This window comes from Microtus pennsylvanicus, chromosome 2, assembly GCF_037038515.1.
Source record: "Microtus pennsylvanicus isolate mMicPen1 chromosome 2, mMicPen1.hap1, whole genome shotgun sequence".
Taxonomy (NCBI): Eukaryota; Metazoa; Chordata; class Mammalia; order Rodentia; family Cricetidae; genus Microtus; species Microtus pennsylvanicus.
This window is the reverse complement of record NC_134580.1, coordinates 122,728,817-122,751,985: the sequence shown is the minus strand read 5'-3', so window position 1 is coordinate 122,751,985 and position 23,169 is coordinate 122,728,817. Positions and strand designations below refer to the sequence as shown.

At 46.0% G+C, this 23,169-nt stretch overlaps 1 protein-coding gene across 6 annotated transcripts in view; it reads right to left on the bottom strand.

The window, feature by feature from the left end:
- Positions 1 to 23,169, bottom strand: part of Rin2 (Ras and Rab interactor 2) — a 160,295-nt gene that overhangs the window by 79,381 nt on the left and 57,745 nt on the right. Inside the window, exons 1-2 of one of the 6 annotated variants that reach the window (XM_075962366.1) lie at positions 16,978 to 17,234; positions 15,524 to 15,616 (exon numbers count right to left, since the gene is read on the bottom strand). In XM_075962366.1, the coding sequence (XP_075818481.1) occupies positions 15,524 to 15,580 (57 nt within the window). In that variant the 5' untranslated portion in view covers positions 15,581 to 15,616; positions 16,978 to 17,234. Of the gene's footprint in view, positions 1 to 15,273; positions 15,352 to 15,523; positions 15,617 to 15,758; positions 15,837 to 16,938; positions 17,235 to 23,169 lie in introns of those variants that run through there. The other 5 variants (XM_075962368.1, XM_075962367.1, XM_075962371.1 and 2 more) reach the window with 5 other exon arrangements.

Here is a 23,169-nt window from a genome sequence, read left to right as displayed (position 1 = left end):
TCCTAATGATTCTAAGCCAGCCACCTTGACCCTGAAGATGACCCATCACATGGGTGACAGTGGAGCTGGAACCTCAGCCCTTGCACAGGCTGGGAAGCTTGCTAACATTGAATCATGCCACCAGCTCTTGGACTCACTCACTCACAACAATCAGCTATTCTAAGAGTCACGACGTTTATTCCTCGACTTCACACACAAACACCATTTAAAATCAGCACCAAGTATACAAACTTAGTGAAAATTTAGACTGGACATTGATGGAAGTGCTGTCTATAACACATGACATCTCAGTAGGAAATTAAACATTCAATCAGCTAAACAAATGCAACAGCGTCATTTGGAGACAAAGGACTCATGACACATGAATGCTATGGGAGACCCTGCATGGATCTAGGAAGATGGGAAAAGAAGTTACTTAAGGACAGCTGGAGCCATCAACAAACCCAGATGATGGGCCAAAGAAGACTTTGATCAATGCTTATTTTCTCAGTTTTCATCATGGGCTGTGATGAAATAACAGGGTTTATAGCCAGATGTGCTGGCACACACCTGCAATCCCAGAAATCTAGAAGCAGAGACAGGAGGATTTTGAGTTCAAGGCCACCTTAGGCTTACTGTAACATCATGCCTCAAAATAATGAATGAATGAATGAATCAATCAATCAATAAAAGTCATTGTTCTCAGGATTCAGAGCTACATAGTTGGGGTTCCTTTAGTATATTCTCAAAGTGGCTCAGAAAATATGCTACTGTGTGCATGTAGCTCCTTATAAAAAGAGGAAATCACAAAGACACACACGCACACAGACAGACACACACAGACAGACAGATACACACACATCCCGACACCATTGCATTCTCATGTATTTATGAAGACAGCATGACAGAGCGAGTGGGGACAAGTGTAAGCAATTAGAGAGCTGGAACTAGGGCAATGAATGGGTTTACAGGAATTGTCATGCTATGACAGTAACTTTTATGAAATTTAAAACTCTATCAGTAAAAACCACTCCTCTCTCAGGAAATGGAAACTACTCCCAACAGCATGTACAGGAAGACAGCAAGCGGCTGGGAACCATTTTCTTGGTTTTTAGTGTCTCCAAAACTCACTTTACACATTCTTTTTGTTTGTTTGTTTGTTTGTTTGTTTTCGTTTTTACAAGACAGGGTTTCTCTGTGTAGCCCTGCCTGTCCTGGAACTCACTTGCAGACCAGGCTGGCCTCAAACTCACAGAGATCCACCTGCCTCTGCCTTGCGAGTGCTGGGATTAAAGGCCTGTCCATCAAGGTCCAGCTACTTTGCTCTTTCTTCTGGAACGTTCTGTCAGTTCTGTTTCTTGCCCTTAAAATCTGTAATAATGTACACTTGGAACAGCAGAAGTGAGGCCAGCTGCTCGGGGAGACACACCCATTCCTGCTCAGACTGGCAGTTCTGGGGCATGGGGACCAGTGCCAGTGGTCACCAGACAGGACTTCTTGTTCTAGGGAGAGGTTAACCTCTAGGTTCCTGATGAGTCTGCGACCCATAGCCATGGTTTGAAGTCTTCTCTGTTCCTGTGGTGCCCCTGAGGCAAGAATGTAACTATCTTATGCCTTAGTTTGCTTACTTGTAAGAGGTATACTGGACAATGGTGGTTGGGTGGGAAACTGAAGAGAGCTAGTGTAAGGAATATATCCAGCACGTTGTGGGCTAGGGCCCCAGCCAAAGTCAACACATGACACTGGTGAGGACAGCCACTGAGTGTGTGAGAACATTAGCACACAGGAGTATATGTGAATGCACATCCCCACACACTCCCATGAATATACACTACACACACACACACACACACACATGCACATATACCACAATACAATTTACATATATACACAATGACATATTTACACACACATTTACACACATATAGACACATACACACATATATGCACATATACCACATTACAATTTACATATATACACAATAACATATTTACACACATTTACACACATATAGACACATACACACTCACACATATGCGTATATAAAGACATACACACATGTACTATATTTGCACACATATGCATTCACATACACACACATATATGCAGTTGTTGTTTTGTTTGTGACAGCTGGTCTAAAATTCACTGTATAGCTAAAGAGGATGACCTTGAACTTCTGATACTCCCACCTCCCAAATGCTCAGATTACCTGTACCCTGCATGAACATCTGTCTTTACTGAACTCACCCAGAGGATGTGGCTATAAATGGTTCCAGAAAGGTGTGACTTTCCATTTCACCACATTGTTAACTTAGGTGTCACTTGAGAAAAACATGAATTTTATTTGGTGGGATTAGAGAGGTGAGACCTGGAGAGTAAAGTGTTTGCCGAGTGGGCATGAGCTGCCCGAGTTTAGATCCCTAAGACTCATCTAAAAAGCCTGATGTGAAGGTGTGTACTTGGACACCCAGTGATGGGGAACTGGGAGAAGACAAAGGGGACAGGGTAAGGATGCAGGCTCACTGGCCAGTGGTCTAGTTAGTAGGTTCAATTAGACACTGTTGCAAAACAAAGATAGAGCCAGGCATGGTGGTATACTCCTTTAATCTCAACATTTCAGGGGCAGAAGCAGGAGGATTTCTGGGAATCTGAGGCCAGTTTGGTCAACATAGTGAGTTCTAGGACAGTCAAGACTACATAGTGAGACACTATCTTAAAAAAAAAAAAGTTGAGCCATGCATAGTGGTGCATATCTTTAATTCCAGCACTCTGGAAGCAGAGGCAGGTGGATCTCTGTGAGTTTGAGGCTAGCCTGGTCTACAAAGTGAGTTCCAGGACAGCCAGGGTTGTTACACAGAGAAACCTTGTCTCGAAAACAAAACAAACCAAAAAACAAAAGCAACAACATTGATAACATTGAAAAACAACAGAGGAAGACGACACTGGATGCCAACTCTGGCCTACACACACACACACACACACACACACACACACACACACACACACACACACACAAATAAGAATAAAGATAGAAACACTGAAACTCAGTACCGCATAGAGACTGCGGAACTGGAACTTTTCTGCGTTTGAGTTTGTAGGCTGGGAGACATGGCAAGGGACATCCAGGCTAGGACCTCATTAAGCCAGAAGCCAAGCCGCTCTGGTGACAGGTGCACCTGTTTATCTCCTTTGGTAGACCGACACCGAAACCTGGAGGACAGGCATGTTGCATCCTGCCTGTAATTCCCATCACTTGTCCCTAAGTCAGCTCTTTTCAGATAGAATAGTAGGGATGCAACCATTCAGAAACTTCTGAATGGAAGGGGGTCCTCCAGCTCCTGCTGACTGTAATTACCGCCTCTCCAGTCCAATTTTGAAGAATATTGTAAATTCAAACTAGAGGCTGAACAAGTAAATGAAGGCGTCTCTGAGTGGCCTGACATTTCCTCAGCCCTCTTGAAACTTCCTGCTTTTTGTGATGAGTCTTTCTTTCCAACATTCATTTATTTACCCAAGGATTAGCATGACTCACCTTGCCTTGTTATTCAAACCTTTTATAAAGTTCGTTCTTATGGAGGAGAACAGGACGTTTCTTGGACGGCCCTCACCAAGCTTTGAAGCCGTGGCCTTGCAGCTGTGATGGGTGGAGACAGGATTGCACTGTCCCGACTTTGGAGACTTCTCAGGAAGTCAATGCCATAGGCACAGGAAGGTAAAAAGTACACTCTGAACTGGGCATGACACTTGACTCTCCTATCAACGAAACTGCTAGAAGTTGGAGTTCATCCTGGGCTACACAGCGATTTCAAGAGAAGTTTGGGCTATCTAGGCAGACCCCATCTCAGAAACAAAACAAAACAAAACAAAACAAAACAAAAAAACCAACCACAACTGCCAAGGGCTGGCGATGGATCTCAGTAAAGAGTGCTTGCCCAACAGGCACAAAGTGACTTCATCCCCAGCACTGCACAAATCAGGTGTGGTGGCCCAGGCTTGTAATCTTGGCACTCAGGAAGCAGAGGCAGGAAGTCATAAATTCAAGGTCATCCTCGATATGCAGGGAGTTTAAAGTCAGCCTGCACCAAATGAGGCCCGTCTCCACAACAACAATATCATCATTATTGTAATGGTCTGTCCTGTCCCTTTAAGAGATAAGCCCCACCCCTGTCTGCTGAGGCAGGCAGATCTTCCTTCCTGCCTGCCACCCTGCAGCCCAAGTCCCTTCTTTTTTTTTAAATTTATTTATTTATTAAAGATTTCTGTCTCTTCCCTGCCACCGCCTCCCATTTCCCTCCCTCTCCCCCAATCAAGTCCCCCTCCCTCATCAGCCCAAAGAGCAATCAGGGTTCCCTGCCCTGTGGGAAGTCCAAGGACCACCCACCTCCATCCAGGTCTAGTAAGGTGAGCATCCAAACTGCCTAGGCTCCCACAAAGCCAGTACGTGCAGTAGGATCAAAAACCCACTGCCATTGTTCTTGAGTTCTCGGTAGTCCTCATTGTCCGCTATGTTCAGCGAGTCCGGTTTTATCCCAGGCTAAGTCCCTTCTTTTCTGTCTAGGACCTGCTGGCCCTCATGGCCTGCAGGCTACTTGGGGACTCCCATGGCCCCTGTGGTCTCAGGACCTGCTGCAAGCTGCCCACCGATGCTGGGGGACCTGTTGTGTGGTCTCATGGCCCTCTGCCCACTGCTGCCATTCAGAGACCTGCAGCATTCAGGGATCCACAGCATTTTATTTAAACCATAAAAATTATTAACAACAAAACACCTCTTGAAGCAACAGAGATAAAGTAGTTTTAAGATAGGCATGTTCTAAAACCTGTTAGTAAATAGTAGACCATGGCCAGACATGGTTGTTTTCATCTATGATCATGGGGCTGTACTCGGGAGGCTGAGGCAGGAGGCTCTCTGGGGCAGGGTGTGGAGAAGAAGAGGAGGAGGAGACAGGAGGGAAGAAGGCAGGAGGGAGGGAAGGAGGCAGGAAAGATATCCAGTTAACTAGCTCCAGCTGACAACAGCTGCCCCTTACTGTGAGGTCATGTGTACAGCAGGCGCAATCCACCATCCCACCCAATTCACTTGTCCTCCTAAGCACCATGGAGCAGAGACTGTGGTTCATCCCACCTTATACATGGAGAAAGGGAGGCTCAGAGACCATGAGGAGTCGTGCAGCAGGGAACGGAGGACTGACCAGGCCAGGGCCTTCCCAGGAAGCAGGCCGCACACAGCTCTGAGATGCTAAAGTAACCTTGGGCTCAGACTTCCGAAAAGTGGGACTGGGAAAGGAGGGAAAATCCCTACAGGTCTCAGACCTGGAGGCTGTGACCTCTTCCTCTCCAGCTCAGCCTCTCTGCATCTGCACCTCCTCCCTGGCTGGTGGGCATTTCGTGGGCATTTCCTTCCCTCTGGTGATAAGACACGGGGCCAGGAGCTCTGCCTGGGGTAGAGGGCCTGTCTGGAAGCCAGAGAAGTCAGGAAGTTTATTTCTCTGCTGAGAGCCTAGTGCAGTTCCTGGGAACAGCCTCGAGAGTCCTGACAGCTCCTTCCCCAGGAAGCTGTCAGTCATTGCAGCACCAGTGTCATATGCCAGAGGTCATTTTCGGGTGGCCAATGGGACTGTGTGCATCTGGCCTCAGATAGGCTTCTCCTGTTGTCCATGGTGAAGACCACTTGAACATTTAAATAAAAATATATTACACGCCAAAAAAAAAAAACCCAAAACCCAGTAAACTCACACACAAGTCTAGATTTCTAGCTTCTGAGTCATTGTGTTACTGTCTTCTTTATTTTTGTACTAGTATTTTTACATTCTAATTAATTTTTAAACACACCAGAGAGCCATGCAATACTGCCTCCACGGAATGCACTTCTGGACCATAAGCCTGCGCACTGCTTTGCAACTAGATGGGTGATAGTAGACCCTTGACCATCTTCATTGCTTACTGAAGTCCCTGTGTTATCTTCAAAGTGGTCATTTCTGCAGTATTATATGTCCTGAATTACCAACATGGTAAGACAGGATATAGCTCCTGCAAGAAGCCAGAGCCGGAGGGAGAGCATAAGCTTGTCACGCAGCGCATGTGACCACTCCCGACTGGCTGAGTGACACCCTTACTCTCTGGTCTTTTGGCAGATCAAAGGCCCTGGCATGTGTTTGTTTTTGTTGTCGTTGTTACTGTGTGTGTGAGTGTGTGTGCAGCTGTATATAAATAGACCTGACTTTCGGGTCTTTACTTTTGAGGGATGCACTTTGATGACTGTCCGCAATGACTCCATCCTCTCTCCTGCAGCTTCTCTTCCACCCCACATGTTGTGCTCCATGAATTCATTTTTTTGAAAAAGGATTGGCCCATTGCCTTGGGATGTAGCTGAGGTGGCAGAGTGCTTGGCTTTGATCATACAGAGAGTCCTGGGTTTGATCCCCAATACCACATAAAGTGGGCGATGTGGACATGTCTGAAATCCCAGCACTCAGGAGGTAGAGGCAGAAAGATTTGAAGTTCAATGTCATCCTCAGCTACAAAGAGTTTGAGGCTAGTCTTTTCAGGAGGAGGGCTCAACGTACCTAAACACATGGATTGTGAATGAGATGTACCCCAGCCCTGGGACAAGAGAGAGAGAGAGAGAGAGAGAGAGAGAGAGAGAGAGAGAGAGAGAGAGAGAGAGAGAGAGAGAGGAGTTTTCAATATTCCTCCTTTGTTACCCTCCAAGTGTCTGTAAAGACCAGCTGGTGGGAAACTGGGGCAAAGGGGACATCTCTGGCAACTTCTGCCAGGCACATGAAGAACCATGTGCAGAGAGGCTGTCGGGCTAGTTTCAAATGGCTGGTGTCCTCTGAGGAAATTCGGAAAGATAGTTATACTTCGGCTTTCGGGGGTGACTTTCATAAACGGGACACTCTGTGTCTGTCTTCTCAAAGTCTTTCTCAATTCTTAACTGCACTGAGAAGGTAATCTCAGCCTCTCACCCAGCTGCAAAACTGGCCCCATCCCCATCTGCTCTCATTTCCTGCTGCCCTGACTCCTGGTTCTATGCAGAGCCTCCCATGCTGTCCCAGGCCCCGGCATCAGCATCTTCATTGCTTCTTAATCCTCCACACAGTTCAACCTACCCTTCACCTCCCCAAGAAGGCTTCCCAGCCCCTACACAGGGAGTCCTACACTCCCTCCCGTCCCCCAAGCCCAGGTTTCTCTAACTGTTATGAACTTCCCAGGTACCGTACACTCAGAGCCCAGGACTGGCCCTGCCATCATGGGTGCTGGTTCCCTTCCAGGTGGATGCCTGAATCCCGCATGTAAACTATGCCCATACACACTGCACATTCTTCACCCAGCCAGCCAGCCAGTTTACTGAAAACTTGGGCTTATAGACCACACATTAGCCAAGCTATGCAACATCAAGCCAGTAAGAACAGCTCTGCCCTGGATAAGCAGTAGACTAGAGGGTGCTAAATGGACGAGTATACTCTCTTCCTTTCCTTTCCTTTCCTTTCCTTTCCTTTCCTTTCCTTTCCTTTCCTTTCCTTTCCTTTCCTTTCCTTTCCTTTCCTTTCCTTTCCTTTCCTTTCCTTTCCTTTCCTTTCCTTCCAGAAAGCCCAATGCAGGCCCAGCTAGAGAAACCTCAGGCAAGGATTATCTCTGTCTTTACACTGTGCCTCCGCACCTCTCAACCCTAGCACTACTAAAATGTAAGGTTGGTTAATGAACCTGTTTTGTAGGAAGTTTGGCAGCACTTCTGGCCTCTGGCCACTAGAGGCCAGTAGCTCCTCCACGCAAGCTGTGGCTGCCAAAACAATTGAGCTCAACAAGCTACCATCAGTGACCTGCACCTTCAGGACTGAGATAAGCCATGGCTCTGGAAACACTGAAAGCAAGAATGAGAATTTCCCCCACGTAACTGATACACAGAGAAAGCAATCACAGATGACCCATGCCGCTACAGCACAGGTCTGAAGCGAGACAGAAAGCAATGCGTTCACACGGCAAAAATAACTAAATGGCCCCCTCTCCTGCCACAGAAGTGTTCGCAGCGGCGTGTCAGAGAGCAGTGATAATACCGTGGCTTCCGCAGCCATAGACTGATATCTTCAGAGCACACATTGGAACCAATTCATTTTACAACCCAGGCAGGAAGGTGACGCACACCATTTTCCAAAGCGGCGTCCATCTGTCTCTCTCTCTAATTCCCTTCCTTCTTTCCTGGTCCTGAATCTGTGGGCTCAAGTAAAGTCCTGCTAGTTCGCCCTCACCGCTAACTTAAATCTCACGGGTGTCTGCTGCCATACCTATCTTAGCCTTGCTATTTAGTTTTTGAGACTGGGTCTGCGTTATCCAGGTTGCTTTTGTACCCGGATGCTCAAGCCATCCTTTTGCTAGGATAAGATATTCGTTACCAGGCAGTTCAAGGTTTTTGTTTTGTTTAAAAACAATGACAAAGTCCCATGAAGCTTACGTGGAGACCAGCAGGCAACATCCAGCTTCAGACACTGCAGGCCACAGTGTGCTGGAAACGGTCCTACGATTCTACGCTACACATGCGCTCACCGCTTTTGACAAACACAGCGCCTGTTATCTCATAAGTTCATGGCATTTCTGGAAAGGCATACCCTGGGGGCTGATCTGGGGTCTAAAGTCTTTGAGGTCACTGGGGAGAGGCCTGTCTGTACACCAAAAAAAGTGTCTTCTCCAGAGAAGGCCACCATCCCTGTGACTGCTCCATCTGGAATTTCCAGAATGATCAATCCAGAAATACTGCAAATCCAGTTAGATCACTTGAGCCATGTGGGGTGGAAGTACTAGGTTCCCGGGGTCGCTGGGGTCAAAGCTTGGGTCTTGGAGACCCTACTGAGCTAGGCTTAGCCACTGTCCTTAATAGGGGGACTAAAGAGAAAATGAAGCAAGATTAATTCATGGTGGCCAAAAACATTGGAAAGAAGCAAAAATAAAGGAGGTCAGTGATCATGCACACTACCTAGCACCAGGTTTATGCTCAAGCAGAGGGTAAGGGTTTGTGAGACTACACCCATCCTGGTCAAGGTGCAATTGTTCCCATCCCTGAAACACCACTGTCTCAGCTCCAGCAGAACTGTGTGAAAATTTCCCTACTGGTTAGCATCAGGTATCATTCTTGTCTTTCTCCTAGCATAAGACTCCTTGCGTGATATGAATTTCTTGGGGTTCGTTGACTCAACAGTTTAATAGCTGAAGGGAAGAACCTATGCGTCTCCCCTTAGGCTGCCTTTTCTCTTGCCAGGATGGTTATATACATCGGGGCAGAGCCAGGCTAGGCCGACCCCCATGCTTTACAAAAACTGGCTCTAGGCTGTTTTCCCACCTGTAAAAGGAGCTGTTTAGGCCAGAAAAACATTAAATCTCTGCTGCGCAGTGTGGCAGTCACTAGCTATGTATGGCTGCTGAGCACTTAAGACATAAGTGATGCAAACTGAGACATGCTTGAATGTAGAATGCAAGATGGATTTTTTAAAAAAAATGTATTTTGGATATATTTCAGAATGGCATGCTGTCCCTGGTAAAATATACTATTGTCAATTAAAAATATAGTACAAAAATGAAAAATTCTTATTAATAATTTTCATTTTCACCAGATATTGTAGATACACAGGGCCAAATAAAGTTTGCTTTTTGAGATTAACGTTACTTATGTGTTTTTTTTTAAGATTTTATTTATTTATTTATTTATTATGTATACAGCATTCTTCCTCTATGTATGCCCACATGCCAGAAGAGGGCGCCAGATCTCATTACAGATGGTTGTGAGCCACCATGTGGTTGCTGGGAATTGAACTCAGGACCTCTGGAAGAGCAGCCAGTGCTCTTAACCTCTGCGCCATCTCTCCAGCCCCCTTATGTGTTTTTTTTTAAAAAACAAACACAACAAAAACAAACATTTTTCACGTGACTCTAGAAAATCTTAAATTATATCTGTAGCTTGCATATGTTCCCATGAGACAATAATATGCTATAGCCTTTCTATCAGCTGCTATCTGTGAAAAAAAAAATGTATTTATGGGAAGCAGAAGCCAAATACCAAAGCTTTGTAACATCACAAATGAACTGTTACTCTGACTAAATTTCTAATCACTATTGTTTCCACCGCAAGGTATTTTGGTGTGTTTGGTGATAGACCATAGGAGTGAGCTTCCTGAACACTGGTAAATGACGCCATCTAGTCACATTCTAGGGGACATACAGAGAGGCCGAAGGGACAGTAACACTCTTCTCTAAGGCTTTTAATCATCCATACATCCACAAAAGGATTTGCTCCATCAAATTTTGGCTAAAATGGTCTTTGGGGTCCTATCTGTCATTTTTCATTCCTCTGCCGTATCTTTCCACTGTTACTCAAGAGTGAATTGTTTTCATTTGTACGCGCGGAGAAATGAACAGCTACACAAAGACATTCCGAGAACTCAAATGCAGGGAGAGTTGCTGAGGTCCAAGCGGCAGTGAGACCGGCCCAGTTCCAGCAGGATTCCTGAAGACTGATTACCATTTCAGGTGTCCAGGAAAGTTAAGGGGACTCAGCTGAGATGAAGAGAATCTACCACCCATTTGGTAGAGCTAGATTTTAGTCAAAGCACCCCCGTCCTTTACCATGCCAGAGAGCTCCCCTGTGGTGTCTATGACATGTAACTACAGGTTTTCAATTTCTAACAGGCAAGCACAGCACACCACCTGGTCTAACCTGTGCAAACCAAGCACATAGAAGGGTCTCTAAAATGGAGCCTTCACAATGATTAGGATCCTTGAATGAAGCCAGCTTAGGGTAAGGCTGGAACTCAACGTCCTAAGCATGCTGGGTAAGTCTAACAGGGTTCCACACTCCAGGTGTTCTCAGCTGGATGGTGATGGGTCCAGGGATGTCCAACAGGCTCAGGCACTTGTGCTGCAAAGGTGAGCAGGGTCTCTGTGATCCAAACACATTTCCTTCCTGGTTAATTAAGATCAACGTTCACATTGTCTCTCAGGCCCAGGCAGGCAAAAGTCCCACTTAGTACAGGGGAACTCTACACACAAGTTCAGGCAGGCGAGGGTGGGCCAGGAGAGGAAGCTCAAAGGCATTCCTACACACGTGGGTGGTATGTGCTGGTCACCTGGCATCATTCTTCACAGTGCGTGTGGAGACCTTCCTCTTAGAGGCTGAGTCATAATGTAAAGACCAGGAAACACTTCTGATGGAGCTGAAGTTGTGGACTGAAGTTTAAATTCTGGAACTATATTGGGACCCCAGCTATGCCTTTCTTTATACTATTTCCACATGTACACACGTAGGTTTGTGCACATGTGTGTGTGTATGTGAGTACATGCACACGTGTGTGTATGTGTGTGTGTGTGTGTGTGTGTGTGTGTGTGTGCAAACTTGGAGGTCAAGGGATGGCCAGCCATGAATGCTGTCCCTTAGGTGCCTTCCCCTTTCTTTGTTTCGAGGCAGGATCTCTCATTGGCATAAAACTTTTAAAAATAGGCTAAGTTATATGGCCATGAGCTCCAGGGACCCACCTGTCTTCGCCTCCCATCTTGCCATCCCTGGAATTATAAGTGTATGGCACTACATTTACTCAGTTTTTTAATCTGAGTTCTCTGAATTGAACAGACACTTGTAAGGCAAGTGCTTTATCAACCAAGCCATCGCCCAAGCTCCCTCCACTGAACGCTGTCATACACTCACAACCCCCCCCCCCCCACACACTCACACACTATTTCTACTTGGATTTTATCTCCAGACAAAAGTGAAGGAAGATCCCCACTCATTCAGCCTGTGTGAGCTTTGCTACCATTGGATAAAGTAGGTCAGCCTAGCCTGGAAGGACAGCTCAGAGGCAGAGGGTGAGGACAAGGACAGGTGATACAAGAGCAAACCTTGGAGACTGACAGTCAATGGTTTGGTCTCAGATGCATGGTGCTGCAGCAGAAGAGGTGACAGGGAGTTGAAGAAAAGGCAGATACAACCTGGTGGTCCTAGAATACGAAGGATGAGCCTGTTGACTTGATCTGAAGCAGGTAACTCAGAACCATGGATGCGTTTGGTGGTGAGCATCAACCGTGATGTCTACTCATGGAAGAGTGACATCCTAAGCAGATGGCAGATGTAGTAGAAGAAAGGTATGGGCTTGGACTTATAAAAGATATGTCAGTACTGGGTCCCTAAATTGGGTAGGGACCGTCTGGAGGAAGCTGTGAGATCTAGGATTAGGAAGGATCACGGTGACTGAGTATCTGTGTTCCTAAATGAGGCCCACCTGGAATGTCTCTAGCCTGGGAGACTTTCTTGTATAACTCTCTCATCTTATAGAAACTTGTGCATCCATTTCACCCTTCAAATCTGTTGTCGTCAGTGTTCAGATCTATTACCTAGTTACAGACACCTTTTTTACTCAGTCTAGGGCTCCATGTTTCTCCATCTCCCCATGTTTTCACAGAGGCCTAATAAAGCAGGAAGAGAGCATTTGTCACGGGTCGCTAAGGAAAATTAATCATGGTGCTGTGAACAACTGGAAAACATGTGTGTCCAGCATAGGAATTATGTGGCTTCCAGGATGTGACCCTACAGGAACAGTGACCAAGGGCAGCCACAGTTATTCCAGGATGCTCAGACCATCCAGGCCTTCCCGTGTGCCTTGTGTTTTCTATCCTAAGTTGTTTTCCCAAGCCAGGACACTTGAGAAACCGTAAATCGAAGCTTGACACTGGTGTTTAGCAGTTCTGGCTTAGAGCACACACTGGATAGGGAGAGGTGTGATGAGGACAAGGTTGCTGGGTGTCTTTCAATGATTGAGCTCTGCACGGAACCACAGAGCACTGATAGCCGGGAAGGATATTAAGCCTAATGTGGTATTCAGCAAAGAACCCAGGATCCTCATCCTCAGTGTCGGAGAAGTGTTTTACCACCGTAGAAGCGTCATTCTGAAATTCAGATTCACTCCTGCCTCCCAATCTCAGCTGTCAAGTGAACATTCTCTTCCTCAATAGAGGTTTCTCTGGAACCCCAGCGCAGGGTGCCTAGTCTCAAAGGCTCCATTTACTTCCCATCCCAGGGACTGTCCTCTTCACTACTGACAATACTGCATCTGACGTTGGCTGATTTCGGTAGTTGTCTTTCTTTGCTACCAGACTAAAAGTTCCATGAGGTCAGGAATGGCTTTTGGTTTTTCTCCAGCTGGCCTGGGTCAGCGTTTGGTGGGATCACACGTGTTTTAAAGACCTGGCTCTAAATAAAGCATGTGGCATCATGGAAGAGCCCATGTGTCCTCGCATGTGCTGAGGGGCATATCATGTGGGCCACTGGATTCCAGTTTGCTATTAATAAATGTTCAAAGGGCGTTACTTTATCCTTGTGGATAACTCTATGCCTAACGCTGGCGTAGAATACAGATCAACAGTGCGCATCAACACGAGGAAAAGGGGGGGGGGACCTACATAAAAGTAGCTGCCATTTACATGAACATCTAACCTAAAGAAAGCATATAATTTAAGTTCTGTCAGAAATATAGATAGTAATAAGAGGTTCAGACATCTTTGCTGGAATTTCCCAAAAGGTCTGACCCAGGAGAGTTCAAGAAACAGGGCTCACAGAGTGCTTAGCTAGCTCCCATCTCTTCCCTGGCTGATTCCTTCCCTTAACATAAGACAGTATTACAAGTCAATTGCTGTGCCTGCTTCTCTACTGAAAATTAAAAACAAAAGCAACCGCTTTCCCAGGGCTGAAAACAAACAACTGACCAAAACCAACTTTCAGATGGACGGTGCACTGGCTCCAGCAGGACCTCTTCCGCAAAAGATTTCAAACGCAGTCTGAGCACTCTCTGTTTCCTCCCTTTGCCTTGACTTTGAAGTCTAACTACTATGTAAGCTATGATTCCACAGGGCTCCCTGTACATCCTAAGGTGGCAATTAGGGACTAGCCAATATTTAGGCTAATTTAGGCAATGCTTTGGGATAAAGCAGGGTTTGAGATGGTGCCTTTGCAAGCATAGCCCAGTGTAAGATACAATCTAGGGTTCTGGGGTTCAGCACTAGGTCCCCAAGAGACCAAAGGACTCACCTCCTCTCATCTGTCTCATGTGAGAATTAGTTACGTGGGCCTGATGGACGCTGAGTAAACTAATTGAGACTTGAGATTACTTATGTGGACAGAGCTTAACTACGTGGACTAAGGACAGAGGTCATCTGTGTCAATACAACTTAATTCTTCTAGGATCTTGTCCAGAGTCAAGGCTATACACCAAGAAATAGCTTTTCTATTTGCCGCCGGAAATCCCAACAGTTTGCTCACTTGGGAAAACAGCTTGCTTTTCAATGATTCGCTCAACAAGACTCCCCTCAAGAACCTCTGTCCACCAGCTCCGGGATGTCACCTACCAAGCTTTGCTAAAATCCAATCGCTTTCTGAAGGACTTAGGACTTGACATCCAAACCCCATCAATACACCTTCCAGTGGTCCCTCACCTAGACACCATTATGACTGTCGTCCTGAGGGTGTCCTCATTTCAGCAATAAACTCAGTTTTTCTCTATTGACAAGGCTTTTGGGGGATTGTCTATACAGTCAACCTTTGATGCGACATCAGTCACAATCTCTCTGGAAACAGGGAGCACAGATAGGAGCAAAGACATCCTTATTAACAGTTGAGGGCTTTAGAGTTACTAAACATAAGCACCTTTCCCCTCAGTAATAAAGCAATAAAATTTCTTTATTTGTTCCTCCTCTGGGGACAACGGCCATTGTTTGGAACACCTGACTGCAATCCTTTTCAAGTGTGCACATTTAACCCTCTTTCTCCTATTATTTTCAGGATGGGGGCCATGATTCAGGATTTTGCAAAATAAACTTGTATTTATTTGAGGGTATAAGTAAGCAAGACAAAAAGCCACAAAAGGGAAACTAACTTGCAAGTAAACATTAGAAATGACTATCTAATCTTAAATGCACACACTCTCTCTATAAAATACCCTTTAAAACTTCCCTCATCAAGCCAGAAAGTTACTTTAGTCCCAACAATGCCTACATGATACAGAAAAGTTGTCTGGTTTGAATCTTGTCTTACCCTTGCCCCACCACGAGAAACCTTTGGGTGTTTGGAAAAACACACCCGGAACTAATATTTAATCAGCCTACGGTAAGGTCCAGGAATCGTTGGTGTTTTGCTTTGGTTTTCTTTTTCTGCAGTACTTTAATGGTTCAGTCAGGCAAATACACCGTCCCACACCATTAATTTTAAGCAAAGTCCAGCTTTCATAAAATTCCCCACACAGCTGAAAAAAACCGGAACAGCTCACCAGATCAGTCCCTCCAGGGTCCTACAGTGTGGCATCTCTGCCCCAGTCCCCAGCCAGTGAGGAAGTATTAAGTCACAAAAGCCGGGTCCTGCTGTGAGCACCAACCCTGCTCTCAGGCAAGCTCCCCTGGCCCCAGCTGGTTCAGCCAGCGGGCTTCCAAGCTCTAATCTGCAGCTTTGGGTGCCTGCAGCTCCCCAGTCAGCCACGCAGAGGAAGCAGAGCTGAGATCCCAAATCCGGCTTCCTTTTACCTTAAAGAAACTTCCTCGCTTGTCCAGACCGCGGGCGCCCATGGTCCAAGCTGACATTTCCCCCAGCGAGGCTCTACTGCGTGCCCGGGACTCCTGAAGGTACAGACATTTTCAATGGTTAGTCCAGCCTGTAGGAAATTCCTTTCTAAACCACAGAACACTCACAACAACCTTCCTGCCAAGATCTTTTTCCGTCAACAACATTGTGCCATTTATTTCCCACCAAAGCCCTTACATCTCCTTTCAGCCCGATTTCCTGCCGCAGCCAGCACTCTTCCTAGACCGTGCCCCACCTCGCTGCCCCACCCCCTCTGCCAGCAGCTGACGTAGAAGGTCCTTAGGACTCCAGGGAGCATAATGATGGCTTTGTGTGTTTGCTTGACCCCCATGCTGAAGTCCAAAAGGAACCAATATTAGTTGTCCCCATAATCTGCTCTGGAAGCTTATAGATTTCGTATGGCAGACTGCAGAAGAATGGAGTTCTCTATGTCCCAGGAAATCCTGCTGTTAGGGGGTGAGGTCAGCATTCCCTCAGTCAAGCTCCCCTCCCGGGCAAGCAAGGTCAGCATAAGGGCACTAGGGAGAAATCCCTCTGTTTTTCCCCCTTAGAAGCCAGCGGGACTGGAGGCAGCCCAGAGAGTTACTGTTTACAGAGCTCATTTGTGTAAGAGGACGCCTGTAAACAGCTCCGGTCTTCCAGGGGCTTGGGGGTTGGGCTCGCTTTTGGAACGCAGGAAAATTTAAAGAGGATAACAACAAGGTCCTGAATCATCACCCAGACTATCTCGCTTGGAATTTCCCCTCCTAGAACACAGCTCAGAAACTACTAATATCCACACATACCGTACAACGACTTCCTTCAAGGCTAAGTTAAGTGGGTACACACACCTGGTGCAATGGACCTGACTGAGACAGGTGTGCACTGAGGCGGCAAGGGAAGCCTTACTTGTCCAGTGAAACGGAACAGGTTTAAACAGAAAACACACAAAGTGCTCTCTCTCTCTCTCTTTCCTCTCTCCCCTTCTCTCAGTCTCCCCCGCCCCTCTCCTGTCCCTCCCCCTCTCAACCATACACCAGCATCCCTACTTGCTATAACATGCACAGGCCAGGGCACATTGCAGACGTGAACAACACAGGAAGTAGGAAGTGAAAACATCACTCAAATCGTTAAGGAATATTAAAAGTGGTTGGGCTGCAGGCATGAGGTGGGGAGGTACCAAAGCCTGGGTGACAGAGCCAGCACCAGACACTGAATGTTGAGGACGCTGTTAGCGATGGCCTAACAAGGGGAAAAGCAAAGTCTACCACAGAGCAATGCCTGGGTGTGAAAGCAAGAAAGAACCTTCACAGAGACTCCTTTGGCCCCAAACCGCCTCTCAACTCACACCCACAGTGAGCTATTTGGTTGGACTCACGTGTGGAATCTTGTCTAGGAGAAACAGTCTCTCACATACCCAGCCTTCCTTCCAAAACCTCCTCTAGTTGACGTGTTGCTCCAGGTATTGGTCACTTTAAGTCTCTCCCGCATTCTGTTCCATGAGTGACCCAGCTGGGTTGAAGGCCAGTGTTCTAAAACCCTCCTGGAGAGGTGGCAAGCTTCATGGTGATCCCGCTGACTCTAGAGGTTCAGGTTCCCGGCTCAGCATCTAAGTGGGAGCCTAGCTCCAGCGTTTTTGAAGTCCATCCTTATTAGCAACGTCCATAGACTGGCGTCACTCCAGAGGGAAAACACAGCACTGTGTTCAGAACTGGAGAGGGATGGGAACCTTGGGCAGCAGCCGCTTAACTGTTTAGACCCAGAAACACAGACACTTTAACAGAGTGTACGCTTTAAACAAACCTGAGCCTTGTCATCTTTCTTTCTTCTGGACGTTTTCCTGGCAGAAGATTCCGCATAGCCTGGCAATTCAGGAATTGCTAAGGGAGAGCCAAGACTTCATTCCTCATCCAGAACAGTTTCTTTGTTCGGCTCCAGGGTTTTCCACATACAAACCTTTGCTGATGCTCTAAAAAGCACACAAGGAATTTTGTTTTTGGCCATGAAGTCGTCGGAACCCCTAAAGTCTGCTGCTGCTTCAATTAGTTGCTGACACCTGAATACACCTGTACCTCAGGCAGTCCTGATTAAACATTCAGCTGGGTCCCGTGGGGCTGGCAGATTGCTGTATTTCTTTTAAAGATGAAGGTGATGTCCTTCCTTTATTGTAAAGCTTCTCCAAGACAAGAACACCTTGACAAGTGCCATAGCAGGTACATGTCACATAATGGAAGATGGGGACAGTACCACAGTTGAATCAGACTGGACAGTGCAGGTGTGTGCATAGATGCGTATATGGTTTTTGGTGCCTGGGAGTTTTAGTTCATAAACATGCAATGCAATGTTCTTCTTCCTAAGCCATAATTTTTTCAGTACTTTGGCCCAACATCCACAGCACAATCTCAAGGTGACTGTAGTCCTGTTCCCCTCCTTTCAGCTCCCGGTCCTTCCTGTAGATATCATCCAGCAGTAGGATCCCCAAACTACCTGGTTACAACCGGACAACAAAGCAAAACTGTACCGTAGCTCAAGACACAATAACGTTCCTCCAGATTTGGACAGCTAAAGACCTCGCCTGGTTCCTGTGAAGGGTAAGTCACCAGATTCTTGAAAAATGAGAGCCGTCTGTCCAGTGTTGTCTCTTCCCAGACACCACCAAGAACTAGCAAAAAGCCACTGCAACAGTTTGGAGTAGCCAGGCCTTTCCGCCAATCACTGAAAGGATGGAAGAGGAGCCCCAGGAGAGAAAAAACAAAGACAGGAAGCAGGTGCTCCTTAGTCTCCCAGAGACCCGGGGCGGCCCTCTGCCGTGGGCCTCTGTGGCTTTCCAGGTGGTTGGGTCCATGAGTGACTTCTGAGTTACTGAAGGTCTGCTCCTGAAAGTGCAAATGACACCCATGTCCTCTGGCTGGGTGCCAGCTGACCTGGAAGCCTGCTGAGCCAGTGTGCTCCAAGTCCTAGGAGCTACCTGGGCAGGCACTGACATGGCCACAGGCTGGCCTCTGTGGAGTCGAATGCAGAGACAAAGGCAGAGGTTCTGGCATATGGCAGGCTGATTAATGGAGCTGCTTCGGTTCAACATGCTACCTTGTGCTACCTTGCTGGGGGAGGGGGTGGACCTGGGGAAGGCTGAAGGGCTGGCGCTTGCACTCATGTATTGTTTAAGGACAATATGGGATCTATTCTGTGTGAACATCATACACGGTACAAACACAAACTAAGATGGCTATTGAATAACCCAAGGGACCACAGGGCATTTGAGCTGTTGAGAGGCAGGCTTTCCCCTTCCACACCTCTCTTTTTCCCTTCTTCTTAGCTTATCCAAACTGCATCTTCTATTTGAAAAAAAAAGGGGGACATATTTATGGTATACAATATCATGTTTTTGAAATTTGTATACAGTGTGAGTAGCTAACTCAGGGTAACCAGCATGTCTGCCAGCCCATGCTTGTTTACTTGGGACAACACTTAAAAGTCTCTGCAAAGCTCAGTCTTTATCTCTTGAAACAGGATGTCACTATGTAGCCCTATGATGTAAAACCTGCTACATACATCAGGCTGGTCTCGAACTCACAAAGATCTGTCTACTTCCGCCTCCTAAGTGCTGGGATTAAAGGCATGCACCACCACTCCCAGCAAATATACATTATTATTAATTACAGTCACCATCATCATGCTGTAGATAGATCTTCCGGATTTGTTTCTCTGTCTGACTGAAGCTTTGTACGCTTTGCTCAGCCTCACCCTCGTCCTTTCTCCTCTGCTATTTATTTGCTTTAGGTCACAAGTGCAAACCCCACCAAAGGACAGCAGTTGGGAATCTATCACTCACAGTGAGGCCTAAAACACAAAGTTCAGGGACAAGAGAGATAGCCTAGCGGTTAAGAGCACTTGCTCTTGCAGAGGACCTGGCTTCCATTCCCAACACCCACATGGCAGTTTACAACCGTCTCTAACTTTAATTCCGGGACACACATGATACAGACACCAGACACACATGTGAGCAAAACATTCCTTCATTAAAATAAAATAAATCTAAAAAAAAGACAAGAAAGAGAGAGAAAAAAAGAAAAGAAAAGAAAGAAGGAAGGAAGGAAGGAAGGAAAGAAAGAAAGAAAGAAAGAAAGAAAGAAAGAGAAAAGCAAAACAAAACACAGAGCTTTGCTAGCCCTGAGTTCCTACCCCCAGATCATACACAACATTTTTCTACTCAATACTTTTTTCTTTTAGTAGCTGAGTGGAGCATAGTAACTGGATTTATCTTAGTAAACAAGATCTCATTATTATAATTATTTTACGGCCAAAATGACTCACCCCAGGGGACCAGTCAGGGTAAGTCCAAACCTGACCAAGGTACTACACCCTGCCTGGCCCTTTGAGCAGCTCCTGCTGCAGCGGACCTTTCTCCGTCTGGCTTTTTGTCTTCTGTGAGAGCAGGGTGCTCCTGTCTGTGTCCAGGAAAGGTCTCTGAGCATTTCCATTACTGCCTTTGTATTGCCAGGGATTTTTCAAGTTGGACAGAAAAATGTTATTCCAGAGTCTGGCTCAACAATTTAAGTTATGTGGATTCAAAAACAGTTTTCAGTGTCTTGTCTTTCACTCAGCAGTTAAACTTTTTTTTTTTTTTTTTTTTTTGAGACAGGGTTTCTCTGTGTGACTCTGGCTGTCCTGGAACTCTCTATAGACCAGGCTGGCCTCAAACGCAGAGATTGGCCTGCCTCTGCTTCCCGAATACTGAGACGATTAAAGGTATGTATCAAGACCGACTAGCTTTCAAACTTCTTCTTCTTCTTCTTCTTTTTAACAGTTGTATCTCCTTTTGTTTGCTTGTTTTGAGACAGGCTCTCCCACTATAGCCCTGGTTGCCCTTGAACTCTCAATTCTCCTGCTTCGGCCTCTTAAGCAATGAGCTTATGAGTGTGTATCCACACGTCCAGCTCTTAGAGTTTTCAGATCGTGAAAACTTTTCATTTATAAGAGAAGTGGGCTAGAGAGGTGCCTCACTTCCTAAGAGGGCTTACAATTCTCGTAGAGGACCTGGATTTAGTTCCCAGCAACCACATGATGGCTCACAACCACCTGCAACTTAGGTTCCTGGGGGATCTGATGTCCTCTTCTTACCTCCACAGGCGTCTTCACAAACATGGCACACATACATTGTAAACACAGACACACAACTGTCAGGAGAAGGCTCTCTTATTTCACTGTGTGGATCCTAGGGATCCAAGTCAGGTCATTAGGCTTGGCAACAGCACCTTCACCGCTGAGCCATCCCACTGACCCAAGAACTGATATATTTTTAAAGACACAGATCCTGTGGGGAGACTTATACATACCATAATAGCAATCTTATACCATGCCCCGTTTTAGAAGTGTTGGGGTAGAATATCTCTGCCACACTGTCATCACTCCAGTATGGCCACAGCTCTGAGTGTGCTCTTGTGTTTTAGACAGGACACAGTTCTTTAGTCCACCGGAGCTCATGCTTACTTCTCTCACTTCGGTGCTGTGTGTGACCACAGTACACTCCTGGAAGAGACTATAGACTGTATCGTGTACCTGACAGACTACTTGAGGGTATCTGCCCACCACCTTCCCTCTGCTGGGTATGTCTGGATGGACGCTGACTCAGGCTAGTATAAAACTAGCTCTCAAATTAGTAGGCTCTTTTGCTCAGGAACTGGAGAGGCACACAGTAAGCACTTGCGTTAGAAAGTTGGATCCGGCACATGTAACGGCTCAGTTTGTGGGAAGCAGAGATCAGGAGCATAGGGAGAAAGGAGCCTGAGTGGATATAAGAGACCACTGGAAGATGCTGAGCAGGGGTGTGCACCTGAGTCTCGAGCAGTCTCACAGATGCTTAGTCTTTGCCCAGAAAAGCTGAGGTGACCATGGCTTCTCAGAAACAGGAAGAAGTTGAGGATGTTATCCTCCAGTTGGGTCTTTAAGTCAAAGATATTGAAATAAACTAATGAAGGCTCTAGGGCTGAAAAAGGCCCCTTGACAAATAAAGCATTGGGTAATGACACCTTTGATGAAGATTTCTCAGTAAAGGGAGAACAGATTAGAGACCCGGTAGGTGCCTGCTCTTCCTCATCACTGCAAAAGTAAGGATACTGGCTGCATTCAATCCCATTTCTCTCCTTCCCCTTCTCTTCCCCCTCCCCTTTCTCTACCTCTCCTCCACCACCGTGCTCTCTCTCGGTTCAGAATTAGATCATAGGATGCAGTTGTGGACTGACGGAAGATGTTCGTGCCCTGTCTTCTTTTAATCTGGTCTTTGTGACCCCTAAGGAAGTTTCAACCCCATGTTTAATAAACACAAATATTTTCATTGGAATGATCCCAATATCAGTCATTTTCATACAGAAACTATTTTCTGGAGCAAACTCCATTGAGTCATCTTAATTTCTTAGTCATTTTCTTATACAATTTCAGTTAGCTGACTTAAGATTGCTCTTCAGTTCTAGTTGGCTTTTGCATCATTTTCTCTTTTCTAACACCAGCTGCTAAGCTACTGAAGAATATGTTTTATTCTAATTTTTTTAATGCTGGGTATTGAACCCAGGGCCCGCTGCCTGCTCATTAGGTGTTCAGTCACTGGGCTGCACCCCAGCTCGCTTATGTTTTACCTGCTTAACAGTTGTTACTTCAGGGCATAGGTCTGTGATCCATAACAAACTGGTTTTTGTACAGGATACGAAGTATAGAAAGTTGAGAGGATTTTTCCACACAGAAATTCATATAATCTAAAATTTAAAGAACAAAGTATTCTCTATTTTTTAATATTTTTATCTTATTCCTGGCAACTGTGTTATTTGTAAAAAGTAATAAACATATCAAATTCACAGACTACAAAATAATGTCCTGCATTACTAGGCATGGTGACACACACATATTCCCAGCATTTGGAAGACTGAAGCTAGAGAAACCAGAGTCCAAAATCAGCCTAGGCTACATAATTATAACCAGTCTCAAAAAAAAGAGTTCAGGGTCAAAACATGACACCTACCTCTCAGAAGTAAGGAAAGGAATATCATTGCCACATACTATACATAATATAGTACCTGGGAGTGTACGGGGTCTTTAATACCATGAACTGAGTTGTGTTGGGTCTGAATGTATCTTCCCAGACAAAATGCTCATGGTTTGAAGGCTTGTTATTCAGCTGGTAGTGTTCTTGGAAGGTGATTGGATCATGAAGACACTCACCTCATTAATGCAAGCCATAGCTGGATGAAAAATCAAGAGATAAGGCCTAGTTGGAGGGTAGAGCTTATCTCTAGCCCAGCCCCCTGCCCTTCTGCTTCCTGGCTGCCAGGAGGTGAGCAGCCTATTTCTACAATGTGCTTCTGCCATTATGTTCTGCATTGCCATGGGCCTAAAGGGAAAAAGGCTTCTTTCTTTATAAAAAAAATCATTTTCATTTTGTCAGAGCAACAAGAAGTCACATGATTGTTGCCTTCGCCTCTTCCTCCTTGATAACTGGATCCAGAGTCTGGGAAAATAAACTTTCACCAACCTACACACTCCTCCCGCTTTCTTCTTCTCATACTGTGTGTATTGGGGACTTAAGAAAACTAGAACTTTATCATTAAGACATGTATCC